The sequence below is a fragment of the Xyrauchen texanus genome, chromosome 27 (genome assembly GCF_025860055.1).
Source record: "Xyrauchen texanus isolate HMW12.3.18 chromosome 27, RBS_HiC_50CHRs, whole genome shotgun sequence".
Taxonomy (NCBI): domain Eukaryota; kingdom Metazoa; phylum Chordata; class Actinopteri; order Cypriniformes; family Catostomidae; genus Xyrauchen; species Xyrauchen texanus.
Window position 1 is genome coordinate 34,819,404 of NC_068302.1, and position 27,481 is coordinate 34,846,884.

The 27,481-nt window shown below is 36.1% G+C and overlaps 1 protein-coding gene across 3 annotated transcripts in view; it reads left to right on the forward strand.

Annotated features, from left to right (window-relative positions):
• The window catches only part of rapgef1a (Rap guanine nucleotide exchange factor (GEF) 1a), a 48,094-nt gene extending 21,170 nt beyond the window's left edge, over positions 1-26,924 (forward strand). The window contains exons 10-25 of one of the 3 annotated variants that reach the window (XM_052094666.1): positions 2,872-3,068; positions 5,905-6,069; positions 11,883-11,975; positions 14,544-14,620; positions 16,694-16,799; positions 17,145-17,220; positions 17,364-17,448; positions 17,549-17,641; positions 19,321-19,506; positions 19,612-19,696; positions 19,820-19,914; positions 20,665-20,743; positions 20,880-20,981; positions 21,866-21,963; positions 22,086-22,214; positions 24,179-26,924. In XM_052094666.1, coding sequence (XP_051950626.1) covers positions 2,872-3,068; positions 5,905-6,069; positions 11,883-11,975; positions 14,544-14,620; positions 16,694-16,799; positions 17,145-17,220; positions 17,364-17,448; positions 17,549-17,641; positions 19,321-19,506; positions 19,612-19,696; positions 19,820-19,914; positions 20,665-20,743; positions 20,880-20,981; positions 21,866-21,963; positions 22,086-22,214; positions 24,179-24,329 — 1,817 coding nt within the window. In that variant the 3' untranslated portion in view covers positions 24,330-26,924. The remainder of the gene's footprint in view (positions 1-2,871; positions 3,069-5,904; positions 6,070-11,882; positions 11,976-14,543; positions 14,621-16,693; positions 16,800-17,144; positions 17,221-17,363; positions 17,449-17,548; positions 17,642-19,320; positions 19,507-19,611; positions 19,697-19,819; positions 19,915-20,664; positions 20,744-20,879; positions 20,982-21,865; positions 21,964-22,085; positions 22,215-24,178) is intronic. The other 2 variants (XM_052094667.1, XM_052094668.1) reach the window with 2 other exon arrangements.
• Positions 26,925-27,481: the final 557 nt, after the last annotated feature.

The following is a 27,481-nucleotide window of genomic DNA, read 5'->3' on the forward strand; positions in this document are numbered from 1 at the left end:
AAAAACCACCATGACCAGAGGCATAGTAAAACAAGGATAAATATTGGAGATGCCTTTGGAAGATGCAGACAGCTTAAAGCCCAGAAATCCTTTAAAATGGATGCTGAGTTGGCCAATTAGCATGTCAACATTCTGGCAACCCGCTATGGCTGAAACGATTAGTTGATGTTATCGACAACGTCGACAATAAAAAAAATTGTCAACAAAAATGTTCATTGTCGAATAGTCTTTTGATCTCATTTAACGTAACATGAGATCACATTAAACTAATGATGATGTGCGAGAGCATCACTGCAGCAGCACTGCAGCCTGACTGAGGAGAGCAAGAATTACACGGATCACAGTCCAGGTGCACTCTAAACCTTCCAAATAACTTCATCTTATGTATATCACAAAGTACAAGGGAATTATTCAAATATAACAAATAAGTAAATACAGAAGCACACTCGTTGTGGAATAAGCGGAGCCGGAGCACTTTAAAGGAAACACCCCTGTGTTATATCTAAATGCAGTTATATTTAATGCATTATAGCTTTATTAAAGTTCAAATAATATGGAAGCTGGTCATGTAATTAACTACAAACTCCGAAACTGGCATTTCTCTCTGTGGTCAGCGCCTCTTCTACGAGTTGCGCAAATGTCCTGATCTAAGGGGGAGAGATTGAAACTGCACCTGGCTGATGCACACTCTGGCACGGGAATGCTCGTCCCTCGAGGATGCGCACTTGCTGCAGATAGATTCAAACGTGATGGCTCGCGACTTATTGAATCATTATATGTCACTGTGCATTTCTTATCGTGAAGAAAATTGGCAATTTGCAGCTTTATTAATAATAGAGAATTTGTTTTTTGTGAGTTAAAGATGGATTGAATTGAACAGAACGGTGAGAGTGGAAGTCTTCGCGCCATTATACACTGCAACAAAATACGTTTATGATTTGTTTTGGCTTGTTTTCCAATAAAAATGATCTAAAACTAATTTAAAACAATGTACATTTACTTTAGGAACTATACTGCAGAAGAAAAAATTGTTATCTGAGAATGTTGAATATAATATTAAAAATACAGATATTTTAAAACATCTGAGAAGCAGCATTTAAGATATTTATACTTGCTTTTAGAGAATCTTGAATATAAGTATATTTTGTATTTACTGCACTTGCAGAAGTATAACAAAGTAAATAATACACGTGTATACAAACTACACATATATAAGATACATTCTCTTAAAACAAGTCTAAATATCTTATATGTTGCTTCTCAAGTAAATGTATCTTGTTTTAAGGATTTTTAGACAATTTTAAATGGAAAACAAGACAAAAACACTTGATAACAATAGTTTTTTTTTTTTGCTGTGAATTTCTTTACTGAATTAAACTTAATAAAATGTATTTTTTCCCTTTAATTCAGTGATTGTCATTTAGAGATGATTTTGTCCTCTTTATTGTTAGTAAACACGTTTAATACAACCTTTTAAGTCGGGGCACAAGCTGAATAATCGGTTAAGAGCAAATGATTAATTGTTGCAATAATCGCAGAATAGTCTAATAATCGTTAGATTAATCGATTATCAAAATAATCATTAGTTGCAGCCCCACATGAGCACAACTCTCCAATATTTTGAATTTGGACTGCGTTACAATTTCAAACGCTTGTTGTCAATTTTACATATAGCACCTTTACATAAAAATATAGTCTTCATGTGCGGTGCGCCTCTGAATTAATGACTTTACTGAGTTTTCCAGCAAAAATAAAAGTGATACAGCCCTGGAAACAAATGAGACCACTGCAAAATTTTCATTAAAATTATTAAGTTAAAACATTATTATTCATATTTTAAAATGAATATGAACTTGTTTTCTTTGCATTATTCAAGGTCTGAAAACACTGCATCTTTTTTGTTATTTTGACCAGTTGTAATTTTCTGCAAAAAAAATGCTCTAAATGACAATATTTATATTTAGAATTTGGGAGAAATGTTGTCTGTTCTTTATAGAATAAAACAAAAATGTTCTTTTTACTAAAACAATACCTAAATGCCTAAAGAAACTGATAATTTTGCTGTGGTCTCTTAATTTATTCCGGAGCTGTATACTAGTGTTATATAGAAAGATATAATATTGAATATAGTAGTAATAATAACAATATTAGTAACAATCATTTAATATTTGATTGTTTTTATTAAATATGTATATTTATTGTTTTAAATATTATTTTTATTTTTCTATTAATGTTTTCATTTATACTGTGAAGCTCTGTTGTGCAGCACTTTATTTGACAAAAGTAATTGCAGTTTTGTTGAACATTATGACATTTTAATTTGATTAAATTTTTAGGATTTATTTTTTTATATGACACAATTTGCATGATAAACTTTTAATATAAAAAAAACTTGGAATCCAGAAAAATGTTAACAGATAACACAGTTATTTAGGAAAAAATCAAATAAATTGAATTGGAACCTAAATATATTATGGATAAAGTGTTTACATGACCCAGATAATTCTGCTTAACACATGCATAAGCCAACTGTCTTATTTTGATTTTTATTAACCAGAATATTGGTATAATAAATGTAATGCATTTCCATAACATATGCGCAATTGAAAATGACCAAATTCCGATTAAAATCAACATTCACTAGTGCATGCAAAATCAGTCAATTAAATTCTGTTTATTGAATGCTAAACACACACAAAAAGTTTATCAATTCAGTCAATGCAGTAAAATGTCAGTTCATGCCCTCTTCCTGTAGATTTGCCGCAGTGCCTCTTGAAATCAAATCGGGGTGTATGGGTTTGTTTAGTTGTGCTGTGCACCTGCCGGACTGTTTTCTGGTTTAACCTGTTTACTTTTCACTCCATCACACAGTCCTGCAATATATGCAGTTTATGGAGGACTATTCCGAGCCGCTGCCTTCCGTTTTCTACCAGACGCCGCAGAGCGAAAGCATTTATGAGCAGCGCAATAGGAAGCGTTTTCAGGAAGTGTACGGCCTCAGTGACTCCTTCAGCAGCAGCGATGAGCCCCTCCCTCCACCAGCACTGCCACCCAAACAGAGACAGCTGGTAAGGGCTATGTCACTGCTGCTCCCACACACACTTTTTCACCCTCCTCAGATGCTGTTTCAAGGTTTCTCTGTCTATAGACATTCATCATTAATCATAATGGCTGAAGTATTTACTGTAGTGTCAGATTTACAGTTATTGTATGAATTTGCTTGTGGCACAGTTCTCTTTAAAAGACTCTGTTGGTCTTAAGTTCCAGTGTTGCCTTCGGTGATCATTTTTATTTTATTGTTTTTTTCATTCTTTCATCATCTCTTTCTTCATTGTGTTGTTTGATGTTTATTCAATTGATTAAGTGAATCAGTTGATTTAGAAATTTTCAACATTATACCCCACATGATCTTGTACTCTCAATCAAGTCAGCTGGTTTTGTGTAGTTTGTGATAAACACTGAACGCGTTTTTGCATCCTTCTGCCCTGTTTTTCAATTATTTTTGTATGTAAGCATGCTTTTAATGTCTCGCACAGAAGTGTTGCATTATTATGTACAAACGGTGTCCAGTTAAAAAGAATGTCAACCTTTAAAAATCCATTGCGAGACAACAGTGCAAGAATGTGTTCAGTCTTAATGACAAATTATTGTATTTCGATGACTTTTTCTCAGTAATGAAGTAGTGTAACATCTTAACTTACCTTCACTTTTGAAATTCCTCTTAATCAGGTTAGTTATTTAATTACAAGTATTTTCCTAAGAGAATAATATTCCTTATGTGGAATAGATTTCAAACATTATGTTCATACAAATGTTTGTTTGCAGTTCTGCGACAGATGAAAGGACCTGAGGCATGTTTACGAGGGACTTTCGATGAATGGAAGCAATCTAGTTTTATCTTGTGCAATATGACACTTTATTTCAGTTTCGAAAGGTGTAAACTGTTGTTAGCATTAAAGAACTTGTGTGCTGCTGTAAACTTGATGAGCTGTTTATCGAAACACACACAAGAATTACTTTGAATTTACTTAAATAAGCCATAAAGTAATTAGTAATCTGATAACAATATTACATAATTTTAGATAATTAAATAGTCATCTATATTTGTATTTAATAAATCCTCAACATTAGTTACAAAAGGCATTAGTAACAAAGGTTTGCGATGACCTAGTTTTCTATTCATGACATAGAGGCAGTTCAAGTCAATAGGCACATGAAAGAGCAGGACAATACCCTCCGATCCTGTGTTTTGTAGTGTTCTGTGAGAACGACTGAGAGAGCTGCTCATGTGATCACTCAGTGTGGCCTGGCTGGTGTGGTGTTTCAGTGTTATATTCAGCACTTCCACTGAATGTTGAGCAACATGTCTGTTACTAAAAGATTCAAGTGTGTAAAAATAAAAATAGTTTTCAAACGCTTTTAATCGCTTGAACAGACATGCATGAATATAAGCTGCAAAATCTGCTCTTTCTGACATCAGACAGATGCATAAATCAACAAATGACCGCCCACATTTACACATCGAATAATTGGGTCATGAAGAGTATAGATTATGATACATGTATTAATGAAAGCAGCTCTTTCAATGCCTTACTGTGTTCTTGGTTTTGTTGTTATTCTTGTTTCTTGTTGACACATCTACCTCATTTCATTTGACATGATTTGTACCATTTCTCTCTTTCATTCTATGTGACTGAACAGCGGAATTTATAGAGGTGTGTTGCTTATGATTCTGGCTCAGGTACAACCATATGTGCTAGTAGCTTTATAACGCTCATGTGTAGTGATTTGTTGTTTAGAGTGCATTTGATGTATTTAGCATCTTAGCAATTTCCTTTTTGTTCCCTCACTGATTAGCAAGCACAAGCAGTTGTCAAAAAATAGGAACCTCAATTTTTCACACTTAAAATTAATTTTGTAACGTAACATTGCTCTTTCCTGCAGCATAATAAACTTTAGTCAGAGTAGACGGCAATTTTTTTGGGATGAAAACAAAAACAAGTCTGTGAGGGACAGAAATACAGTCTGTTGTACAGTCTTAAGACTGATTTAACATGACTTACGTCAGGGCTTTAACACACCACTCTGACCTTTTACACACCACTTCTGTAACCGTTATTATTACAGAAGGGCAATATTACGAGGTTGCTTGATAGCTAGAAAGCAGGAAGTGTACACAGGAACGGTGAAAACGTATTTGAGCTTAACACATAATGTCTTTGTGATTGCTTTGAGACATTATAGGGAAAAAAAGGACTTGTCTAACTTGGGTTTTTGAAAATTTACTGTCTTGGTATGCTCATGTTGAAATTACATAAATTAGTTCAATAACCGAGAAATCTTGATTAAAAAGAACTTTGACTGTTTCATCATGAAAATCATGTAATTTGGTGCAAAGTTGGCCTTTTCAGTGCAAAAACAGATTTCATACACCGTGAAAATTGTATAGTAATCATTGACTGCGCTTCGAATGGTCAGGGGCAAATGGGGTCAAAGTTTAAATAGTTTGAACTTTCAGCGCCGCATTACAATGTTTGGAAGTAACGTTATATCGGACGCTTTGCTCCATAAAGTTCAGTACTTTGAGCAATGTTGACGCAAGTGATGTGAAAGTGCCTTTCAGGGCTTAGGTCACGTCTATTTTACACAAAAAAATTAAAAGTGTTGTTTGTCCACTAGAAATTTGTGGAAAGTCGTATTTTCAGTTTTTTTGTCTATCAATGATCAATACCCACATATACTTAAAGGTATGACATATTTAACAGACTTCTGTCCCTCACAGCCTCATTTGTCTTTGGGCCAAATAAAATATGCTGTCTACTTTCACATCTGCACAATAATACACTCTGCATGAACTCTCTGGCCTTTCTATCTGTCTTCTTCCACTCTTCTGTTTCCTATCAGGCATCCTCACACTCTGCGTCTCCTTCCTCCTCCTCCTCTTCCTCTCTGTCGTGTCACCTGCAGCAGTGTGCTTCTGGGCCAGGCCCTGGTGAGACAGATACTGCTCTCAGCTTGTCTGCATCTTACTCCTCTCTCAGCCACCAGGGTTCCCTGCCTGCCCCTACGGTGAGTCCAGGATGTCTTTCACTGGCCTCTAATGTCTTCTCATTCATTGACTTCTTCTTTTTAATTGATAATGCGTCCTGTCCATCTTTAATGTCTTCTTGATAAGGAAATAATTTTTTTTTTTATCATTTACATATCTAATTTTTTCCAACCCCAAGTTACTTTCTTTGTTTTGTGCAACACAAAAGGAGAAATTGAGAAATTTACAGTTTGATTTTATATATATATATAGATTATTGATAGCGATTATTGCAATGATTAATCATTTGCTCTTAACCGATTATTCTGCTTGTGTCCTGACTTAAAAGGTTGTATTAAACGTGCTTACTAACTAATGAAGAGGGGGAAAAAAATCTTTTAAAAATACCTCTAAATGACAATCACTGAATTAAAGGGGGGAAAATACTTTTTATAAGTTTAACTTATTAAAGAAATTCACTGCAAAAAAAAAAACTATTGTTATCAAGTGTTTTTGTCTTGTTTTCCATTTAAAAATGTCTAAAAATCCTTAAAACAAGATACATTTACTTGAGAAGCAACATATAAGATATTTAGACTTGTTTTAAGAACATGTATCTTATATATGTGTAGTTTGTATACACGTTAATTATTTAATTTGTTATACTTCTGCGATTGCAGTAAAGACAAAATATATTTATATTCATGATCTATTCTCTAAAAGCAAGTATAAATATCTTATATGCTGCTTCTCAAATGAATGCATCTTTTTTTAAAGATTTAGATATTTTAAAATATTTACATTTTTAATTTTATATTCGGCAGCTCCACTTATTCCAACGAGAGTGCTTCTGTATTTACTTTGTATTTTTGTATTATAATTCCCTCATACTTTGCGATCTATATCACCTGAAGCTGTTTGGAAAGTTTAGAGTGCATCTGACTGTGAGCTGTGTAATTCTTCCCATCCTCAGTCAGGTTCGAGCTGCAGTGATGCTCTCATCATTAGTTTAAAGTGATCTTATGTTACATTAAATTAAATCAAACGACTATTCAACAACGAAAACATTTGTCGACAATGTTTTATTGTCAACGTTGTCGATAAAGTCGACTAATCGTTTCAGCCCTAATATATATATAAATATGCAAAATTATCAGTTTCTCTGTATTTACTATTTATAAGTATGTGTTTGATAAAATGAACATTTAACAGTACTGACAAAATTTCTCCCAAATTCTAAATATAAATATTGTCATTTAGAGCATTTATTTGCAGAAAATGACAACTGGTCAAAATAACAAAAAAGATGCAGTGTTTTCAGACCTTGAATAATGCAAAGAAAACAAGTTCATATTCATTTTTAAACAACACAATAATAATGTTTTAATTTCAGAAATCAGTATTTGGTGGAATAACCCTCATTTTCAATCACTGCTTTCATGCATCTTGGCATGCTTATACAAGTCTTTCTCATTGCTGTTGGGTGACTTTATGCCACTCCTGGTGCAAAAATTCAAGCAGCTCGGATTTGTTTGATGGCTTGTAGCCATTCATCATCCTCTTGATCGCATTCCAAAGGTTTTCAATGGGGTTCAGGTCTAGAGATTGGGCTGGCCATGACAGGGTCTTGATCCGGTGGTCCTCAATCCACACCTTGATTGACCTGGTTGTGTGGCATGATGCATTGTCCTGTTGGAAAAACCAATCCTCAGAGTTGGGGAACATTGTCAGAGAAGAAGGAAGCAAGTTTTCTTCCAAGATAACCTTGTATGTGGCTTGATTCATGCGTCCTTCACAAAGAATAATCTTCCCGATTCCAGCCTTGCTGAAGCATCCCCAGATCATCACCGATCCGCCACCAAATTTCAAAGTGAGTGTGAGACACTGTGGCTTGAAAGCCTGCCCAGGTCTCCGTCTAACCATTAGATGACCAGGTGGAGGATCAGTGATGATCTGGGGGTGCTTCAGCAAGGCTGGAATTGGGCAAATTCGTCTTTGTGAAGGACACATGAATCAAGAAAGAAAGTCACATATCTATTTACGTGTGTGTGTGTATATATATATATATATATATATATGTGTGTGTGTCTGTGTGTGTATATATATATATAATGTATGTATGTATGTATGTATATATGTATGTGTGTATATGTATATGTAGCCATTTCTTTTCAATGAATCATTGATCCGGTTCCCAAAATAATTTTTACAGTACATTTTGGACTGTTCCTCACACAAAGCTGCTTGAGAAGACTTTCCACTTTCAGCAATGACAGTTTGCAGATCCTTGTTATAACGGGATTACATATTTAAAATACAAAATATTAGTAACTGTATTCCACTACAGTTACAATTTAAATCATTGGTAATTAGAATATATTATTTTGATTACTGAAGAGATTACTTTGCATTTTATTGTAATCTGTCAGTTTGTCCAGATACTCAGGTGACATTTCACCCCACACTTCCTTTAGCACTTGCCATATATGTGGCTGTCTTGTCGGGTACTTCTCACACACCTTACAGTCTAACTGATCCCAACAAAAGCTCAATGTGGTTACGATCCATAACACTGTTTTCCAATTATCTGTTGTCCAGTGTCAGTGTCTTCTTTTTGATTTCTGTTCCAAAAAAAGTCTTCTCTTTACTGTTGTAAATGAAACTGCCAGGTAGAATTCAATGAAGCTGTCAGCAGAGGACATGCGATGCAGCTGACCTTCCACATCACTTTCTGTCCTTGTTAGAGCCAGTTGCACCTTATCACATGGCTCGTAGTGCATGACACCGCAGAGACTCGCAACATGTGGAGGCTCATGCTACTCTCCGCGATACACTCACCCCAATGAGAGCGAGAACCACTTAATTGCGAACATGAGGCAGTTACCCCATGTGACTCTACCTCCCTTTTTGGCCAATTTGGTTGCTTAGGAGAACTGGCTGGAGTCACTCACCACACGCTGGATTCGAACTCGCGACTCCAGGGGTGGTAGTCAGTGTCAATCCTTGATGAGCTACCCATGCCCCCCCCACCCCCCCAAATAGTGATGGTGCTGTTTTTTTACATCAGTAATGTCCTGACTATAATTTGTGATCAGTTGAATGCCACTTTGGTGAATTATAGTACCAATTTCTAGGGTTGGGGTAACAGAATACATTTAACGGGATTACATATTTAAAATACAAAATATTAGTAACTGTATTCCACTACAGTTACAATTTAAATCATTGGTAATTAGAATATATTATTTTGATTACTGAAGAGATTACTTTGCATTTTATTGTAATTTGTTTAATTTAATATTTAGCCCTTTCAGATGGAAAACGTTTATACACATAAATGATGCGATCCAAAGTGCGTTTGAACAGCGGTGAAACACTTTCTTATGATGTGTCACATTCATACGAGCAGACAGAAAAGTATGTTTGAAGAAGGTTTGGAGCACAAGAAATAGAAATTAACCTTGTGTAAATTGTCAGCTTTACGGTAAGCTAAAATGCTATTCTAGCCATTTTACATGCACGTTACCATATTTTATCATATTCATATCATATTTTTTTATCAAGAAAATTCACATTGGATCATAATTTCTTTTTTTTCTAGTAAGACCTTTGATATTAGGGCAAAAATCTTATTCTTTATAATAACTTTTGTCAATTTAATAATAATCAATTTCATTGATCTTGTTTTAGAAACAACACTGCATAAGATATTTAGGGTTTTCAATAGTTAGGTCTTACTGTACTGAGTTTTTATAGTCAAAACTAGCGAAAAATCTACTAGTGCTGAAGAAGTAATCCAAAGTATTTAGAATATGTTACTAACCATGAGTAATTAACAGAATAAGTTACAAATTACATTTTACAGCATGTATTCTGTAATTTGTAGTGGAATACATGTCAAAAGAAACTGTATTGTTAATCTGGTTTACCAGGCATTTTCCCGGTGGGCCGACACACTTTGTGGCCGGGCGTACTGGCCATCGGGAGAACCGGGCCGAATGGGCCGTGATAAGCTGAAATGATCTGCCGCGTTATACAGAATGGGCCACAAAACAGTTCCACGATATGCAGAAAAGGACAGCGACACTTTGCGTCATTTTGTAAATTTATAAATGAAAATTTAGATTTTTCTGATGTATTGTTTGGCAGCAAAACAAAAGTATTATTTTATTATCAACCTTCTATTGCTTTTTGACAAATTTCATATTCACTAAAGCAAATTCAGAAATCAAAAGCCCTTATTTTAAGTTTTTGAAAAAGATATCAAGCAAATAAATAAACAAATAATATTTAAAATACACCAAAGCTGTTCAGACTGTAAAACTGTGCTCCCTCTTTAAACTATTTGTGTAAGTGTTTATGCTCAATATTTTCATGTATATTTTTGTGTTAAAAGGAAAAAATAGGAGGGACAAAATCAGTCTGTTCCCCTCACAAAGCTTGCATATGGCTTCAGGTAGCAAGACCAATTGTTATTCAGTATGGAAATATTATGATGACCTTGCTGCCTGTAACAAGTCAGTGAAAGATTTTTAAACTTTAATTTTAAAATTGCAAAAAATTAAAATAACACGACTGAAGTTATCTATGAAACAAAGTATAAACGGAGTCCTTACATTTAGCAGTTCAGGCTAAATTATTTAAAAAGTTGAATACTTTGGTTTAGGGGCTTACAGCAAGCTCTAAGCACAATGTTTGAGGATTATCAATTCAGTGCTACCTTGCAAGCATTATGATTCTTTAGATTTTCAATCTGTCTTCACATGATGCTTCTGGGAACTAAGAGCAACATGCGCACACACTGCTGATTGTCTAATTATTGACTTTGTGTAGGCGTGTGTGAGTGGCTACAAGAAAAAACATGTTCAGAATAGCTTACATGAATCAGACGCTGTGTAGCCTGCAGGCAACAAATAGTTTACAGTCTCAATTAACAGCAGCGCTGCCTCGTTAGGGTTCAGTGATTTTCCACACCCCTCGATTTCACTGATCTAAAGAGTCAGAGGCATGTAACACACAGGGGTCTTGCAACTGTGACCTGCTGAAAAGCTCAGGTTCCTGCAGAGACCCGCCTGGCTCACCTGCTCTTAGGTGACTGATCTGTCTGTTATGATGTTATGTCTGCTGAGCTGTATCCTCTGACTAACTCTACTGAATCACAGGGAACGTTTTTCAGAACTCTTTTTTTTGGGAAAGTGGCTGCTAAACACTAAACTTAGTGTGGTACCTGGTAGTTTTTGGCCCTTTTGTATTACATGGTAGGGGTGAAAGGATGAGGGGTGCAATACATCCATCTAACAATGAAAATGTAATGCATTGTTTATGGACTTGTAATTATTGTAAATTACAACAGCCTATTATTATAATGTATACAGTGGCCCCAATAAGCATTTGGACACTATGGACTCTTAAAAATAAAAATGATGGCATTATTTACTCACCCTCAGGTATGACTTTTATACTTTCCGAGAAACACAAAAGATGTTAGTTTGAATATTAGCCTCAGTCACCATTTACAGTCAATGTATGGACGCAGGCAAAGTGAATAGTGACTTAGACTAACATTCCGTTTGTGTTCCGTGGAAGAAAGAAAGTCAAATGGAGCTTCTTGAGGGCGAGTAAACGATGACAGAGTGTAGCTTTTCAGAGACATTTTTGCAAATATTATAAAAGTTGGTCTCAAAGTGATCGCACAGTATCTTCCTTTTCTACAGTGTGTCATTCTATTTTTCTTCCTCTAGTTTTTATCTGAAATGCAGCCGTTCTTCAGGCTTGTTGCATTACCCCTGGACCACACCTTTGCTCTCTGATGCCTGCCAATGCTTGTGCTCTCCTCCCTCTTCTTTTCTTGTAGAGCGAAAGTGCTATTGATGAAGGTGGGGAGGGTGAATATGTCAATCTGTATTCATCCAACCAGGCCAATGGAGATCTGACTCTCTCCAATGGAGTAAGTAACAGCATGTGAGCGTTTGCAGCTGAGTTGTCGTCCCTGGGGTCAACCACTGCCTCTGCTCTTACATGCTGCGCTTTTGCTGTTTGTGACTGTAATGCCTGGCTTTGCATTATGCAAAATAGTGACAAATAAATTTGAGAGATGAAAATTCTGTCATCATTTACTCACCCTCAGGCTGTTCCAAACCCATGTGTTTTCTTTTTCTTATTCTGTGGAACACAAAAGGAGATGTTAGGCAGAATGTTAGTCTGAGGCGATTTAAAGTCCGATAATAACAGAAATAGTAAGTTATTATTGAATGTGGTGAATTTGTACACAAGCAATGCTTTAAATAATGAGAATGATTTAAGATGGGTTTTTTTAACCATGCTAATAGTACCTACACGCAAATGCACCGCAGACTGTCAGCACACTTAAACATTATAAAAATGTGCATCTCTCAATTAATTCCTTTAAAAGCAACACAGCTAAAAATAATAAAATCCCTATTTGTTGTTGGGTGATTTGTGGAAAATCCTGTCCCTATTGTTGTATGTGTGCCTTTTATATCATGTCTGTCTGCAAGTTTTAAATCCATCGTCTTCAGTAACGCTTTTTAATATAAATGCTCTCAAACAGCCGATTTAAGTCATTTTTTTAAATCTACTTGTCTGGTAGATTGAATTCCACTGTTATATTTTGGAGTTTGTGTGTAGCCCCAGTTTCATGTGAATTGAAAGTTCACATTCAGTCCGAAATACCTGGCCAATCACCACGTGGACACCGTCCATAACCATTTATTCAGAGATTGTTAAATAACATATCTCACAGTTTTTAGATCTGTGGATTCTAAATACTTCCGGTTAAAATAACCATGTTAATAGTAAAACTGTGTAATCGTGACATCCCTAGTCACCATTATTATTTTTTTACCAACAACTTTTTACGCAACTATTTTCCATATAATGAAAGTTAAAGGAGACTGAGGCTGTCATTTTGCCAAAAGATTTTTGGGTGTACTATCCCATTAACACCTGTCACTAATACACCCTTTATGCAGTACTGCATAACATATCCTCAAATTCATTGGTTAAAAATCCCGCTCCATACTGACAGATTAACAGTATATTAAACATCAAAATATATTCTGTTAAGCTGTTTCATGCTGCATTTTATGTTCACTTTCAACAAAGTACTACTTGTCGCATCTCACCCAGTTTGGACACCGTGTAAGAGGTGGGAACATTTGAAGGCTATTCGTTTTTAGACAAGTTGCTCTGATACAATTTGAGAAGTGAAAGAGGAAATGTTGATTGATGATTTTGTGCTTTGTAAAAATAAAACCACGAGCTGTAATTTTCCTGCTGAAAAGCAGTAGTTGTGAAACCTTTAACAGAGAGTCAGATCCCAATGTAGGGCATTTTGTTGTTTACTTAAACACCAAATGAGCTGCCAAGTTTCTGTGAGAATTTTTTTTTTATACCTAAATAAAATTTTTGTATATGAAGGAGGCGAAAAAACGACCTTAAAAAGTGATCATTGCAGTGCAATATTTTGGACTTTGGTTGTGAATGGGCCTTTAGAGGTGTGTATATTTGTACACGTATTATGTGTGTACACGTAAAACATAAAGTGTAGTTCTACAAGTAAAGCCCAAAGTATATTTCGGTCCAACATGAATGCTGAGCGTTCACGTACAGGACAGGTGATGCAAATTTCATCATCAAAAGCGTGCTCAAGCACTGAACGCGTGCAGCCCGAGTTTTCTAACCGCACGTCTTTGAACGTGCAGAATGCGCATGCACCTGGAATTATTTGTACTTATTAGTGGATCCATAAGGTGGCAACACTCACATTTGAGTTGTTGCTGTCACGAAGAAGTGCTAGATGAAGATGTAATTGCCACAAAAACAACAGGAGACGAATGTGGAAACAACGACAGTGGATGTGCACATCAAGAACGCGTGTGTGTGCACAGGCAAATTAAGTATATACAAATAAATAACCCAATCTTAACCCAATAATATGCCTAACCTAATATCTGATGATAAGATACATGTCATGTATATTAAGGCCATGTCTACATGAATCAGTTTTGTTTGAAAATGCATTGATTTTTGCTATGTTTACACCTTAAAATGAGACTTTCAAAAATGCTCTCCAAAACCACATGCATTGGAAAACGATGACATTAGGAAACTGAAAACGGAGGTTTCAAACTTAAATGGGTTAGTATGGATGTGCCCAAAGGTATTATTTTCTGTAAGTCTGCTTTGGAACAATAATCCATATTTATTGTTCGAATCACTATAGAAGTAAAATGTTAACTTGTTTTGAATTGATAGTGACTTGTTCTAATATGTTGTCTGTATGCCTCAATCTTGTGTTTGAATGTTCTGTGGAATGCAGAACAAATTGTCTTGTGCTCTTCCCTGCATATGAAGCACTGATGTTAAAAATATCATTCCAAGATGTAAAACCCAGCTGTCCTGTTCTGGTGAATCACTTTGCTAGTGACAACTCATTTTTGCAGCATTATTGTATGGTTAGACTGATGGAATGTGTTTTGTCTGTCTTTGTCAGGACTCTTCTTGTGAACCTGAGGACTCACTGCAGGACTCTGCAACAGAACACAGCAAAGATTTGGCCGACAGAGAGGGGTAACACCGCTGTGATTGAACTTACTGCTTCAAAAGGATATTTACCCCAAAAATTACAATATTGTCGTCAATATTGTCATCAGTGGGAGGCTGTGGCTCAGTTGGTAGAGCGGGTCAGCCACTAATCGCAGGATTAGTGGTTCGAATCCTGGCCCACATGTCTCCACATGCTGAAGTGTCCTTGGGCAAGACACTGAACCCCAAGTTGCTCCCAATGGCTGGCTAGCGCCTTGCATGGCAGCTCTGCCACCATTGGTGTATGAATGTGTGTATGAATGGGTGAATGTGTCACAGTGTAAAGCGCTTTGAATACCGTTAAGGTTAAAAAAGCGCTATATAAGTGCAGACCATTTACTTACCCTAATGTTCTCCCAAACTTGTATGACTTTTTTATTTTTTTAAACATGAAAGATGTTATTAACAACATTTTACATTGGACATCAAGATCATTTTAACACAGTAACAAAGTTGTTTACAAATGTAAATGCCATCAAACATGCCAAGTCAAGTAATTCTAATTGTATAGTGCTTTTCACAACACACATTTCAAAGTAGCTTTACAGAAAAGTATGCTTTAAAGGGGTCATGACATGGTTTTTTTTATTGTATTATTATGTTCCCTTAGGTGCAATTATAGTATTAATATATTTTTTTTTAAGAAAAACTTTTAAAATCTAGTGATTTATGACCTTTTCCCACCCTGTTTCTCATCCTCTGATTCAAACGCCCCCTCTGATTTTGGGGGCGTTTTCCATTGAAGACTTCAGTGTTAACGCCCACTGTTATGATTGGCTAATGTCAGTGCCTATGTATCAATTATTGACGCCCCCAGCCAGAACAATATGCAAGTAAACTAAGTAAAAACACTGTGATTATTCATAATGAATGAAATTGCGCTTTAAAAAGTAGTTTAAAGTTTAAAATAGATTACTTACAGTTTGCGTCGTCGTTGTTCCCAGAATAGTCGGCACGGACTTATCTTTGAGCAACAGTTTTCTGGCAAAGCCAGCATCATATTGAGATTTGTTCTCAAAACAGTCATCCTTAAAATGTACAGAACAAACGCTTAAGTTAACACTGCCGTGACTGGAACGTCCGCAAAAAATAAACTGCATCCATTTTTCCCTGACGTCTGAATCTTTCGGCAGCTTATTCAGAGGTTTTGTTTGACCACAGCCAGGAACAGCACATCTGTGTGGCATCGTAATTTTCCTGTGCACAAGTAGTCTCTGTCAGAGCTCGCTGTCCATCGACTGAACACTTGTGAGGCGACGGCGATACTGAAATGAGCGTAGTTGTCTTGGCGCTTAAATCGTAGTTATCTTGTGCTGGAGGCGGTCATATGCAAACGCTGTTACGTCACTTCTAACCGACACGTCACTTCTAACCATGAATCCAGAACGAGCTGTATTTTGTGCTTGATTAAATAAATGATTCGTTTAGAATGGGGAGGACGTCTTAAAATATTAAACTTGCAGGACGTTTTAATGATACAAAGACCTCTTATATACCAAAAGATCAAGGCAAATTTGGTTTCTCATGTCATGACCCCTTTAACAGAAAAAGCTGTAATATCTGTAATGTCTTAGAGTCATAATTTTGAAGTTTGATAAAAAAAGAACGGGATTGGCTAGCCTCTACCAAATGACAGATGAATTTGTGGCAAATACCATAGATTTCAGCTGGATATTTTGACATCAAAAACAAACAAAACAAAAGATATGAGAAGCATTTTCTCCCTTTGACAAGTTAGTGAGTCTATTTATTTTGCTATCCAAACTACAGTTTGCACGATACTATGATTAGCTACATTTTATTATGTGAATTTAGCATTGCTTTTACCTGCTGTCCACAAACCCAACAGACCTGCGACCCCTTTTTGTGTCCTGGGACACCAGTTGAGAACCACTGTAATAGTACTTTGTCTCCTCTCTCTTGTCTTTTTTGCCAATTTGTTTAGATGGTATTGGAGGTACTAGGGAGTAATTTCTTCCACCAGAACAATGCAGTGTCTTGTGTGTTTGAGAACGAGTTCACTTTATCTTGGTAAACTGTCCTCCCCTCCCCTTACAGCTGGAAGCAAAAGTGTGCAGACTCCGAGTTGACCTCAGAGCAGGTGGACGAGCTCTCGCTGATAGACCATGAAGAGATCATGTCTCACATAACACTAAAGCAAGAGGTAACACAGAAGTTGGGTCCACCTTGGGTGCAAAGCAGAAGTTGCATGTTTTATTTTTATTCATTTATATCTTGACTTCCATGAGTTTTAGTTTTCTCTCAGCTGCCTCCTGCCTGCGACTCAAACAAATGCAGTGCTGTTGTGGTGAACGTCAGCATTAAAATGCATGTGTAATTTGTTTAGGGCAAACACCGAAATGTAAAAATCTAGTAATTCATGCAGTCTCAAACACTGACACTGTTTTTTATTATTGAGATGTTTAAAGTTATGTTTAGGAGCTGATTAAATGAAAAGCTCTTACTTTGGCCTGCTTATTGAAATTTGTCTAATCCTAATCTGTTTCAGAAAGACGATGGCCCTGATGTCCGGGCTGGGTCAGGAGACATTTTATTAGTTCATGCCACAGAAACAGATCGCAAAGGTAAGAATAATCCCTTTTAATCTGGCGAACTCAACAAATCTATTAGAATAAAAAGTAGAGCTTTTGGTTTCTTTTTTTAAGCATTTCACATTCTTAACCTATAATTATGATTACATAAATATATCTTATGTTCTCTTTTGCAGATCGAGTTTTATACTGTGAAGCTTTTTTGACCACATACAGAACGTTTCTAACACCAGAGGACCTCATTAAAAAGCTCCGCCATAGATATCCTTTATGAGAACAGGAGAGAGTGGCTTATAAATCTTTGGATTGCTAACAGTTTTTGACTCACCAAGCCTCTTTTTTTGCCCTTAACTCTGAACACGTACACCAGGTTTTCTCACAGTTCTGACAGTGTCAAACAACGTGTTAGTAAAAACACATTCTTTGTGCTGGTGCGGGTCGTGGATGAGCTTTGGTGAGTTTGGGCTTAAAATTACATTACAATTGTGGGACCAAATTAAATATCTCCCATCTGTGGGATTGCATAAACCTACTCCTATATATCTGTAATAGAAATGACCTCATTCCTAAATGTTATTTTGGTAATATTGTACAAAATATTTAACATTTTAAAACATACTTAATGTTTGGTAATGTTAATTTATGCATATACTAATAAATTTTTTATATTAAGTTATGTATTAGTATACGTAATACGGAAAGTTTTTGTTAATATTAGTTAATGCATTATGAACTAACAGTGAACAATAGTGATTAGCTAAATTAGCATTATCCTCTTCAACACTGCAGACCAGCAGGTGAGTCCAAAAGGGGGTGCTATGTCTCCTTATGAGTCTGAAAACATAACTCAGGCATATGTGGTATCATTTGATTTCACATATGCCTGAACGTTTCATTAATAACCATAACTTCTGCATTTATGTTACATAATATAACTAAATAAAGCCTGAAAACATTTGCATTGCAAATCAGTACCACCTAGAGGTCATGTGGTAGAAATATTCATATGAATATAAAAGTCTTTCAAATAGCACTTAAATAGACAAATCATATATCAAATGAAAGCTCTCATTCTCAGAAATGTGACTGTTCAGAGTCACCCTAATACCATAGTTCGAAAGGTGTTCAAAAGAATCACAAAGTGAAATTAGATTTCTTTAAGACATCAAATACAAACATATTCTTAAGCCATTTTCTAAAAAATGTTACTTGTCTGTGAGCTTGCTTGTGTGAATAATCCAATGTTATATCTTGGATGTCCAGAACAAAATATGCGGTCCAACAGGAAAAGTATGCTAAATACTTAATTGGAAGTTATCGACTATTGTGGATAAAATGTTATATATCATCGAAAAGGAGAGGATCGCAGCTTACTAATGATACCTGAGCTTCTATTCCACTTAGAGGTCCAAATATTTGATGAAACAATGGGGGTGGTGCATGAACTGAAAATTAGACTGAATGTCTATGGACGAGTACCTCTGTGAGTGCTCAAATGCACGAGCGCCACCTACATTTCAGATCGCCATTTAGTGATGGAAGGTAATAAGGGAGAAACTTTTTTTGGGGGCAATTATTTTTTGGCAATTAGTACACAGTATATGTAAAGGGTGAGCTTTTAAATTTGAGGGTAAAAATTGCAGGTGGCAGCCCAAAAACTAAAGAGGTTAACCAAGATAATAAATATATGCTGTAAAAAACAAAAATCAACATTTGAAAGCGTTCAGCATTGTTCATTGTTAAATCATGATACCTAATGCATTCACCAAAGTTAACAAATAGAGTCTTATTGAAAAGTGTCACCATTATTTCCTAATTCTGTACCCTCTTGTGAAGGGATGGATGAGATTTGGTGCTTTTATCATTGGTTTTACCATTATTTTTCCAGTTTAGAGGTCATTTATAGACAGAATACATCGTGGAAATGCTGGAAAATCAGCTTTTGCAATTTACAGCTGTAATTCTGTAGCAATATGTATAAAATGTGTAAAGTCATTGCTTATGTGAATAACAATTGTGATATCCTGTACTGTGGAAGTTAATCTGTCAATTGTATGGCAATTTATTGTTTTAAGTGTGAGCACAATGTTATCGTGATTATTATTAAAAAGTCTTTCTTTTTGGTGTCATCAGTTTGGTGGAGCTCACTGAAGACATCCTGAAGCAGGTCATGGATCTAGTGTTCAATCTGTTAATTGACGGAGAGCTCACGCTGGCCCGAGTTCTGCGCAAGAATATTCTAGATAAAGTTCAACAGAAGAAGCTGCTGCAGTACTCCAACTCCCTCAAAACGCTCGCTGCACGTAGTGTTGCTGCAAGGTAATGCTCTTCAAATTTACATTTAGAATGAAACCATCCTGCAGACTTTCAAAGGTGATGGAATGCAAGTATTTTCACACTGATTTTGACTCTTAATTAACACAGACCTGGCACTCTGCATGACTTCCGCAGTCATGAGATTGCAGATCAGCTTACTCTCCTCGATGCAAAGCTGTTTTATAAAATAGAGGTAATGCCCCTTCCACGTCATTTATACACAGTCCTTAACTTTCCCTGCCAGATTCACAAATTCTTTGGGATTGACTTGAGTGATTCAGGAGTTCTTTGACATGTTTTTCCTGGCTTTGTGCAGATCCCTGAGGTGTTACTCTGGGCAAAGGAACAAAATGAAGAAAAGAGCCCCAATCTGACCCAATTCACAGAGCACTTCAACAACATGTCATACTGGTATGAAGCTCTGATTCTCAAGCTGGTACACCGAATGCATTTATGCAACCATCGGCATATAAAAAAAAAAAAATCTTTCTTTGTAAAAATGCACTAGATGGAGGTATTTTACCTCCCATCAAACCATGTGTAGACCAGGGCTTGACTGGGAAGAGAAACCGGCCCCGGGGTTGGCTCATTTTAGCTTATCGTGGCACGTTTCGCGGCCGACCCACCGGCCCGCCTCGCTCAGCCACAAAGTGCGTCTGCCCACCGGGAAAATGCCCGTTATGCCAACTCACGCCCTTGGTTGAGCCAATGTTATTGTCTCTCTCTCTCAAAATAATTGGCTTAATTATGGCTATCTCTTCATATTAAGCTGGGATAGGAGAAAGTATTTTAACACTGAAAAAGTTACATACGTTTAATTATATATTAATTATATTTCATTTTTATAATTATTTGTATTATTATTATATACTTATATTACCTTAATTTGGGGACCTTTCTCAGTTATATTGACATGATTATTTGCGATGAATTAATCTACACATGTAATTCGGTTAAACATTTGTATCGATTGACCGCCCTAATTTTACATGAAGCTGGTGAAGAAACATGTGCTGTTCATTTATTGTCTTTGTAGTATTTCACAGTACCTTTTTATCTCATCACAATTCAAATCAGACTGTGGCGCTGTAGTTTCATTAGTGGCGCAGTGCTGTTCATTTAAATCATTAAATCATTATTTTTTTAATCTCTCTTTTCAAGGGTTCGGTCCTTAATAATCCAACAGGAGAAAGCCCAGGATCGAGAAAAACTTCTTCTAAAGTTCATCAAAGTTATGAAGGTGCAAATTTGAAAGGATTTATTTACTAGTTTCTTGTGAATACACATTACTTAATTTTTCCAAATTTAATCTAATTGACCTTATTGACCTTATTTCTAGAAAGATAACCTTTATCCCATGTCCTTCTGTAAATTAGCACTTAAGAAAACTCAATAACTTCAACTCCTACTTGGCAATATTATCAGCGTTGGATTCAGCACCAATTAGAAGACTGGAATGGCAAAAGCAAACTTCAGAGGTAAATCACTCCCATGTTTCCCTGTCTCCATACCCTCTGAGGCCATGTCAACATTAATATGTTTTTGTTGTGTCATTGTTTTCCAGAGTATGCAGTACTAGAGAATAGAGGTTGACCGATAGTGGATTTTGCTGATAACAATAACAAAGGTGGTGGAAAAAGCTGATAACTCATTAATCAGCCAATAGTTTTTAAAATCGTTTCATAGAATATTACAACATTTTCTTAGTCAGCACAGATATAGAGGGCAGAGTACAAAATGAATTAAATCCCAGATGTAGTTTATTTTTTGACCAATAATAATTATAAAAAAAAGAAGATTGAGTGCACAACATGGGACTTTTAACACTAAACATGCCTGAAACACACCGGGGACTCTTATTTTGAAATGACAGCGACTTGGCTCTGTTTCAATGCTTTATTTTTAATATTTACCAAATTAAGCTTTTTATAGCCTATATAGTATTATTATTATTCATAATATATAGAGTTGGAGACACGATGTAATTGGGCTGACGAGGGGCATTTCCATAGTCACGTTTTTCTTTGCATGCCCTCACTTGAATTTTGAAAACGTCATTTTTAAAGGAACACTGAGGAATTAAAAACCTGTCGCCAACTATTGCCATACATTTTTGCAGATAACCAATAGTTCCAAAAATTAACTATCAGCACCAATTTATCAGTAAAACAGATATATCGGTCTACCTCTACAAGAAAACATTTTATGAAAGTCTTGTTTTCTCCATTTTAGTGTGAATGAGAGACATAAAAGTAGTAAAAATCAATGCAATTTCAACCAAATCCATATTATTGAGGACATGGCCTTAGTTCTTTTCTGATTCTGTCATGTTGGTGCCCACTGACTAATGTTATCTTTACAGGGTTTGGAGGAGTATTGCACTTTAATTGACAGTTCCTCCTCATTCCGGGCATATAGAGCAGCTTTAGCAGATGTGGAGCCTCCATGTATACCGTACCTGTAAGGACGCCTCAAGCTTTAAAGAACATATTTGTTTTCAATAGTGATTCAAATGACATATTTTGGATATAGAACACCCATTTCTAACATCTCATTTTTGCACTCTCTGTCACACAATACAGAGGTCTCATCCTCCAGGACTTAACTTTTGTTCATCTTGGGAATCCTGACCTCATTAATGGAAAGATCAACTTTTCCAAACGCTGGCAGCAGTTCAATATTCTGGACACCATGAGGCGCTTCCAGCAAGTGTGAGTACTTAAAATGTTATATTATAAAGACAGCATATTTTGTGCAAAATAAAAAATTTAAAAAATTAAAATATTGAGAGAGCCCCTAAACGCGACCACAAGGAGGATACTCCATGTGACTCTACCATCCCTAGCAACTGTGCCAATTTGGTTGCTTAGGAGACCAGGCTGGAGTCACTCAGCACACCCTGGATTCTAACTCACGACTCCAGGGGTGGTAGTCAGCGGCAATACTTGCTGAGCTACCCAGGCCCCCTTAATCATTTGCTCTTAACTGAAAATTGTGCCTTGAGTTAAGAAGTTGTGTAAACATGTGCTTACAAATATAAATAAATTAAAACATTTAAAAAAAGAGGATGAAAGCATCTTTTAAAAATACCACTAAATTACAGGGGAAAAGTACTTTATTAAAAAAATACTTTCTATTAAGTTAGTGTTTTTGTCTTGTTTTCCATGCAAAAATATCTACAAATACATTTACCTAAGAAGCAACATAAAAGATATTTAGACTTTCTTTCAGAGAATATATCTTGAATATAAGAGTATTTTTTCTCTTGTTTAAGCCTGGTTTATACTTGATACAGCAGCTTGTTTGTGAAGTTGTGCACAACAAAAACAATGTCATCGGCGCATTGGCAGAAGTGCATGTTGGTGCCGCAAGCCCTCATTTCGCGTGGTCGTGCACACCCCAATTTTTGTGACTCGGGCAAACAGTGCACAGAGCAGCATTCAAAATGAACTACTTCTGTACATCTGTGCAGACACAACTATGATCCGTCCATGCAGATAAACGTAATAAAAGTATTATATAGTACAAGTAATTATAGTAATAAAATAAATAAAAACAGCGGTTTCAAAAGACAAAGTTCATTAATCTGTTAAGTTAGATAAATCACACATTTTAACATATCTTTGCTTTATTATTTTTACATAGCTTTACCATATTATTATAACATTGCAGTTCTATCATAAAAACAATCAAATTAAATTTATTTACTGACCATTTCATCTTATGGATAAAGAATCTTCCATAAATAGATATAGAAGCACAAAAAATGAACACAGGTTAATGACTATTAAGCACATTTGCTTTATTCCTGAAACACAAGATGAACAAATGTGTGTGCACATCGTTAGTAAAATTCTTTTGTATAGTTTGTTTGGAAAACTTTTAGAATATACGGTCAAGAAATATTCTTTTAAGGATTTATAAGTGTTTTGAGGTATAAATACATTTCTATCAGGAAGACCCACAGACTGAGTGAAATTAGATGACATTTATTTGATGAATATAAAACAAATGTAATGTCTCTCTTTTGGCATAACCCCAAAGTTGTAGTACTCGTAACCGTCATATCCTGCCGGAGATAGGAGGCAGGGGGAGGAGCCTACCCCCGTACAGAATAGGAATCAACTGGTGGTGGTGGGGTGGTGGAGGTTGCCATGTTAGCGCACTGAAACAGCAATGTGATAGATTGTGAGCAGGCTTATGAATCAATGGCTTACACATGATTGGTTTGGAGTTACCTAGCTAGTCTTCCCGCTAGAACTACGCTGCGCTTACATTTATTTGTCTGGTTCCTTTTATTGAATACTGAATAAATACTAGTTTGAAGAAATTATTATATTGAAAAAAATACAAAAATGTTGTTATTTTGCCTTATTCATGACACGTGAGCGGAACACTTTTTAGTGTAAATCATTAGTAAACATATTTTTGCATAAATTGCCCCATTTAGTTTAGTGGGACAATTTACATAAGAATGCATTTACACACACATTTTTAATACTCATGAATAAGGATCAGTGAGTTGTCTCAATCACTACACTGCATGTTTTAGTTTGCTTATCTATAAGAGTATATATTGGTGCAAGCATTTCAATGCATGTTTTATAAGCATAAAATATAGTAGTGGTTCCTTCTACACCTTGCATTTTGTGTGACTTCTTTTTCTTTCTTACAGGCACTATGATCTAAAACACAATGACGACATTGTGTCCTTCTTCAACGACTTCAGTGATCATCTAGCTGAGGAGGCATTGTGGGAGCTGTCTTTGAAAATCAAACCTCGTAACATTACAAGACGAAAAACAGAACGAGAGGAAAAGACATAGTTCGCCTAAGTGACCCCGACCCCCAATGAAATGTCAAGACACAGCAATTAAAAAAGTTACTGTAATGGCAGCTACGAGACTGGATACTGTATTTATGTTACAGTTGACCGAAACTTTTTTTTAAATCATGATTAGATTTTATTTTGTATTTGCACTGCATCTTAACTTGTGTGTAAATTTGGAGTGAAGCTGTGCCGAGCGCAGAGTTTCGTCGAATACATGAGATTGATGTTTGAGATTATAACCTGGGATTTAAGGTGATATTCCAGGACCATATCACCACCTGGATGTTGGTAATGCAATCTGGAAACAACACGACTCCAATTGCAAACTAATACCATGATGCCTCATCAGGCACTGAGGAGGTTGAAGTTCCTTGAAGACCGATATTTTTATTTATTTATTTTTTTATGTTACCAATGCACATAAAGACTCTTTTGGCTTAAAGGGATTGCTGTATGGTTAGCTACTAGATTGAACCGCTTTAAGCATGTGTGGTAATAGGTCATTATAAGGTCACAAGTTCATTAATAGTCATTAATATATTCCTCATTTAACAGGCTATCTGGCTGAATCCATTTAATTCCTGTTTTACGTTGACCACATTTGTTACTTTAATTCTTCAACAAAAGTTTGAGAACCACTGACCTGAGGCCTATTTAAAATCAGTTGTCTTCCAATTACTGTTAATTATTGCTACTAATCAGGGAAACTCACATTATTTTGTTTACCATTCAAGTTATTTATTTGTATATTTACCTTTATGTGCATAGATGTGCTTACAATATGCTTTTTATTCCAAGACCGTCAGCACCACTTAGAGAAGAAGAATTGCGTCACTGTTTTTATGGTACATTTCAGTATTTTTTCTCATAAGAAAAAATATAACATTTTGCACAACAGCCAGGTACAAAATTTCACTTCGGTCTGACCTCCAAGTAATATTGCCGTGATCAAGGACCTGCTATCAAGTGCTTAAAGCTGTTCATGTAGTGGTGTTAATGTGATTTTCTTTTTATAAATGCAGTTTTCCTTTTGTTTTTTAAAAGGATTTTACATGGACATTTGTAGAGATTTTTCTCTGGTGTGTGATTATAAAATGTGCACTTTGAGGTTGATTGGGGTGACAAGTAGAAAATAAACTGTTGGGAAACAGTTTCAAATGGCAGATCACAGATGTACATATGTACAGTCATGTGAATAAATAAGTACACCCCCATGGAAATTGTTGGACTTTTTTAAACATATTTGGACAAGCAAACATTTATCATTCCTTGGAACAGTGCCTATTAATAAAGTTGATATACTTGAGAAAAACCGCAAGGACAATTATCTTTTTCTATCATTTATTCAACCAAAATATCAATAGATGTAATATTCTTCTGTGGAAAAATATTGCCCTCCTTTAGCAGAAATAACTTCTTGTAGGCATTTTGCATAATTGTCCACCAGTCTCTGACATCGGCTTGCTGACATTTTTGACCACTTTTCCTTGCTAAATTTTTTCAGCTGCATTTTAATGGGATTCAAATCTGGGCTTTGACTAGGCCATTCCATAACCCTCCATTTCTTATTTTGTAGACATTCCTTGGAGGATTTGCTTGTGTGTTTAGGATTATTATCATGTTGAAAGGTCCAGTTCAACTTCAACTCTTGGACAGACAGCCTCACATTATCTTCAAGCAATTTTGAAGAATTCATAGTTGAATCAATGACTGCAAGCTGCCCAGTCCCTGAGGCAACCCCAAACCATTCCCACCACCATGCTTCACAGTTGGTATGAGGTTCTTCTCCTGAAAAGCTGTTTTTGGTCTGGGTCAAACATGTGTACTTATACTGTGGCTAAACAAATCTTAACTTTGATTTGTCTCTCCAGAGCGCGTTATTCCAAAAAGCCTGGTCTTTGCCTATATGTTCATTGTCAAACTTTGTTTGAAATCTACACCACTTTTAGATGCTTTTCCTTTTCCTCACAGTGGAATGGTTTATTTCATATAATTTAGAGGTCTTTTGAAATCCCTGACCAGACACATATGCATCCACAACCTTTTTTCTGAAGGCCTTCCAGAACTCTTTAGATCTTGGCAAAGAGAACACTAAACACAATATGTGAGAGGTTTAATTAAGACAGGTTCCACCTGCACTCTCTAAGGAGTTTCTAATCATTGGCACCCAATTTTGAACACCTGATTCTAATTTTATGGATTTGAAGGTGTGATAAATGTAGGGGTGTACTTACTTTTTCCCATGTGACTGATCTGTGTTTTTTTAATTGTTCTTTGAATTATGAAAATGTCTACAAAATGTAAATTGTATGTGTCATTTAAATATATCAACTTTATCAAATGTTTGCTTGTCAATAAATCCAACAATTTCCATGGGGTGAACTTATATTTTTCACATGACTTTATGAACCGGAATCCCTGCAATGATTATCTGCAAACTGGAATGATGTTGGTTTAAAATTCCAAAGACCACAGACCACATATCCCCAATGTTTGAATATGATGATAATTCAGTTGCATATCACATACAACTGACATGTACCTCTGTACACTGAACCCTGTGAAACCTGGTAAAACAATACACATATCACCAAAGTCTTTTGAGTGTTTGTTATCCATTTTTGGCCTGCTAGTCACACAGCCTTGGTTATTCTGAAAGAACCCATTGAAATCTCTTGAATATAGACTATAGTTGTATAGGGGGTGGCTGTGGCTTAGTTGGTAGAGCGGGTCAGCTGCCATTCACAGGGTTAGTGGTTTGATTCCCGGCCCACACAACTCCACATGCCCAACTCCTTGGGCAAGACACTGAACCCCAAGTTGCTCCCAATGGCAGGCTAGCGCCATGCATGGCAGCTGTGCCACCATTGGCGTATGAGTGTGTGTGTGTGTGTGTGTGTGTGTGTGTGTGTGTGTGTGTGTGTGTGTGTGTGTGTGTGTGTGTGTGTGTGTGTGAATGGGTGATTTGGAAACAGTGTAAAGCGCTTTGGTAACCTCTAAGGTTAAAAATACCCTGAGGTGTTCCCAGGCCAGTGTGGAGATGTAATCTCTCCACCTAGTCCTGGGTCTTCCCTCCTCCCAGCTGGACGTGCCTGAAACACCTCCCTAGGGAGGCGGCCAGGGGGCATCCTTACCAGATGCCCAAAC